The 3754-nt window shown below is 46.4% G+C and overlaps 1 protein-coding gene across 1 annotated transcript in view; it reads left to right on the plus strand.

Annotated features, from left to right (window-relative positions):
* Positions 1 to 3754, plus strand: part of Dcps (decapping enzyme, scavenger) — a 46064-nt gene that overhangs the window by 652 nt on the left and 41658 nt on the right. The window contains exon 2 of the mRNA XM_004641404.3: positions 2369 to 2543. Within this exon, the coding sequence (XP_004641461.1) occupies positions 2369 to 2543 (175 nt within the window). The remainder of the gene's footprint in view (positions 1 to 2368; positions 2544 to 3754) is intronic.

A 3754-nucleotide genomic window follows, 5' to 3' on the forward strand; every position in this document is an offset into this window, starting at 1 on the left:
ATCTGGCCGGCCCTTCCAAATGAATTTGAGGAAAGTGTTCTGTAGTTCTGTGAGGTATACTAATGGTATTTTAATCAGGATTGCATTGAATCTGTATAACAATTTTTGGGGTATGGCTATTTTCACTATATTGGTTCCTCCTGTCCAGGAACATGGAATATTTTTGCATTTTCTCAAATCCTCAGTCTCTTTTCTCAGAGTACTGCAAATTTTCCTGTATAAATCTTTTATGTCCTTTGTGAGATTAATTCGTAAATATTTTAAGTTTTTTTGGATGTTGTGAAAGGCGTGTTTTCCCTAATTTCTCTCTCAGTGTGTTTGTTCATTGTGTACAAAAATGCTACTGATTTTTGCATGTTGACTTTGTATCCTGCTATGTTGCTAAATTTGGTGATTAAATCTACAAGACTCTTGGTGGAGTTTTTGGGGTCCTCTATGTAGAGTATCATGTCATCTGCAAATAATGATAATTTCGCTTCTTTTCCAATCCTTATTCCTTTTATTTCTCTCTCTTGTGTAATTGCTCTGACTGATGTTTCCAAAGCTGTATTGAATAGGAATGGAGACAGTGGACATCCTTGTCTTGTTCTTGATTTTAAAGTAATCTTTATAGAGTGTGTCAGGTAAAAAGAAACTCATGCTAAATTCCTCAAGCACTTTATCATCATTCATTCAAAACATAAAGGCACTAGGAATCCTGTCAGTGTTGTTGTCTTCCTGGGCCGTAGCCCTGGAGATGACATTGACACGGGAAGAGAAAGGACCCTGCTTTACATTTCAGCTGTACCAGAGATTGTTAAATTGTGAGTCCAGCCAATCGTGGTGGTGCACCCCTGTGATCCCAGTGCTCAGGAGGCTGAGGCAGGAGAATCACTGCAAGTTAGAGGTCAGCCTGGGCTACAAAGTGGGTTCAAGGCTAGTCTGAACTGCACAGTGAAACTGTCTCAAAGAAGACCAAAATGAGTTAGTCCAGTTGCACACTGTTACCAGAAGCCAGGTTCTGATGCAGTGGGCAGCTGCTCCTTTGACTTGCTTAGTCTTCAGTTCTTTGTACCTTGGTGAAAGAATTCAGTCGAGACCATATAGACTGTGCAGAAGTATGGTTAGAGTTTATTGTGAAGGAGGTAGAGTGTGCAAGGTTGGATACGTTTCTATGCAGCCGAGTTACTCCTGGGTTTTAGAGAACAGGGATAGTAACGCTTATCACCATTTTGCTTAGACGTTTGCTAGGCTGTTGCAGAATTTCTTCCTGGCCCTTTTAGGTCGTCAGACTTCCTTGGGGTTTTAATCATGTAAGAAACTTATGAAAGACAAAGCTGTTAATTTAGACCCAGTTGGAGCCCAAGGCAGGAGAGTCTTTAAGGCACGTTTGTCTTCCTCATGTCACCGGGCTTGGACTGTGGCAGCCAGGAATGCAGTAAGCCTTGTCCTGGAGTTAGCTGGCCAGGCCGCCAGATGTCAGAATCTGCACAGCGGGTAATTGTGCTCTCTGGGACCCGAGACTTAAGGAATGACTGTCAGTGCATTATGCGTGGATATCTTTGTTTCTTTACCTAATTGACAGGGAATGTGGTTTTGGACCGGCTCCTTTTGTCCTCAGGCCCGTTAAGGTTGCTTCATGCCTAATAATACCTTTGTGTGTGCTGTGGGATAAGTGTTGGATGTGGTGATGGGAGAACTGCTCCTGATCTTCATCAGGCGTGTGTGGAAACACAGACTTCACAAACTTTAACACCATATGCTCCATCGTCTAGTGTGGCTGGAAAGAGGAGACAGTTCTGGGAGGTTTTAGGGCCTCCCCAGAACTGCTGGCACAAGCTCATGTCTTTGGGAGAATCAGACCAGCTGAAGCTTCTGTGCTTTTCTCTGTGCTTCTCGTTTTTATTGACAAGGGCCTGTCTGGTGTTCTCAGCCCCACGTGGCTTCAGTGTGTATCACCTGCTGAAGATGTTAGGCGTGACAGCCTTCTGGCGGGCTTAGTTGGGTGACCTGGATTCTAATTTCTGTTTCAGTAGTAGCTGTAAAACTTGAGGCAGGTCACTGAATCTTTGTAGCTCTGAATGTCTTCATCTTCACTTCTACAGTGAGGAGAGTTTGGCAGGGTACCTGTAAACCAAAGTAGAAGATAGCTGAGAAATTTGTACCTTTTGGAAGAAAGTATGTGAGGGTTGTCCCAGGGATTCAGTTTGAGATGCCTTGTCTAAGAGAAGAACCTGAGTGACGTTGGTTATGCTTCCCCGGAAGAAGCCTGCGAGGAAGGAAATCCCGAGTACTAGGCTGTCACAGACTCTGGGAGCTTCGGCCCCTGTTGCGTAGGCCTCACTTGTGGCTCTGCGCTAGGCCTCATTGTTGATGTTTCTGCCCACAGGTGAATGAGGAGTCTGGGGGCGGGGATGGAGAGGATGCCGTTGTGATCCTGGAGAAGACACCGTTTCAGGTGGAGCAGGTGGCCCAGGTCCTGAGGGGCAGCCCTGAACTCCAGTTGCAGTTCTCCAACGACATCTACAGCACCTACCACCTCTTCCCTCCGAGGCAACTGAGTGGTGAGTGAGTGGCCGAGATGGCTGCAGTGTGGGGAGGATGCCCTGATGGGAGCTGGGCTGTGGTCCCAGACTTTCTAGACCCAGCTGCATGTTCTAGAGCTATTTCTCCAGGGGACATTTGGCGGCTTCTGAGGACTAGATGGGGTGTGTGTGTGATGCTGATGCCTGGTGGGTAGAGCCAGAGATGCTGGGAACCCTGTAACATGCAGGGCAGGCCCCACCACGAAGAGCTGCTCGGAGTGCTGAGGCTGAAAACCCCTTGTGGATGTACGTTCAGGGGAAGGAAATGTGCTTCACAGGACAGACTAATAGATTCATCTACTCGTTAATAATAACCGAATCAAAACAATTACCGACGCTTTTTAAACTTACTGTACTAATGAGCGGGCCAAGTATTCTGGAATAAGGATTTTTTTTTTTTTTTGCTCCGAATGCCCTGAGGGGTGGTTTGGCTGGCTGGAGTGTTGTGGGGATCGAACTACAGCAACCTGAGGCCGAAAGCTTTGCCGAAGCAGCCACTTAAACAACTGAGCTAGGGGCAGGCCCCTGGGCCAAGTATTCTGCGTGTATTTATATCTTTAATCCCCGAAATAGCCCTGTTGTGAGAGGACTTCACAGGTGAGAAAACAGGTTTGTTTGCTTGCTTTTTGATACTGTTTTTGAGACAGGGTCTTGTGTGTTGCTCAGGCTGGCCTTGAACTCACTATATTGCCAGTGCTGACATGGAACTTGTAGTCCTTCTGCCTTGACCTCCCCAATTGTGGGATTATAGGTGTTTACCTCCACACCTAGTGGAAATCGGGTTTTAAGAGGCAAACTTGTCTAAAATCACAGCCTATAGGTGGCAGAAGAACTTTGGATAGTCCAAAGTCTCACATGACCTTGCTTTTAGACTGTGGCCCACGCAGTGTACCGGGTGCTGCAGAAGTAGTCCCTTCCCCAGAGGTGAGGGAATCAACAGAACGACCAAGCAGGATGGGCTTGAGCCCAGAAGCTCATGGGTCATGGACAGATTTGTTTTCTTTTTTTTGGCCTGGCTTAGGCTGCCTTAATGGTGGGTGTAGTGTGGCTTGTGGAGCTGGGGATTGAGCCACAGTCCCAAAAGCCTGACTGGGTTTGCTTAGGTAGGCGCTTAAACAACTGAGCTAACAGGCAAGGCCCCCTAGATTTGCTTTCAATTGCAAGCATTTTTTTTTTTTTTTTTTTTTTTT

The sequence above is a fragment of the Octodon degus genome, unplaced genomic scaffold, assembly GCF_000260255.1.
Source record: "Octodon degus isolate 3935 unplaced genomic scaffold, OctDeg1.0 scaffold00136, whole genome shotgun sequence".
Classification (NCBI taxonomy): Eukaryota; Metazoa; Chordata; class Mammalia; order Rodentia; family Octodontidae; genus Octodon; species Octodon degus.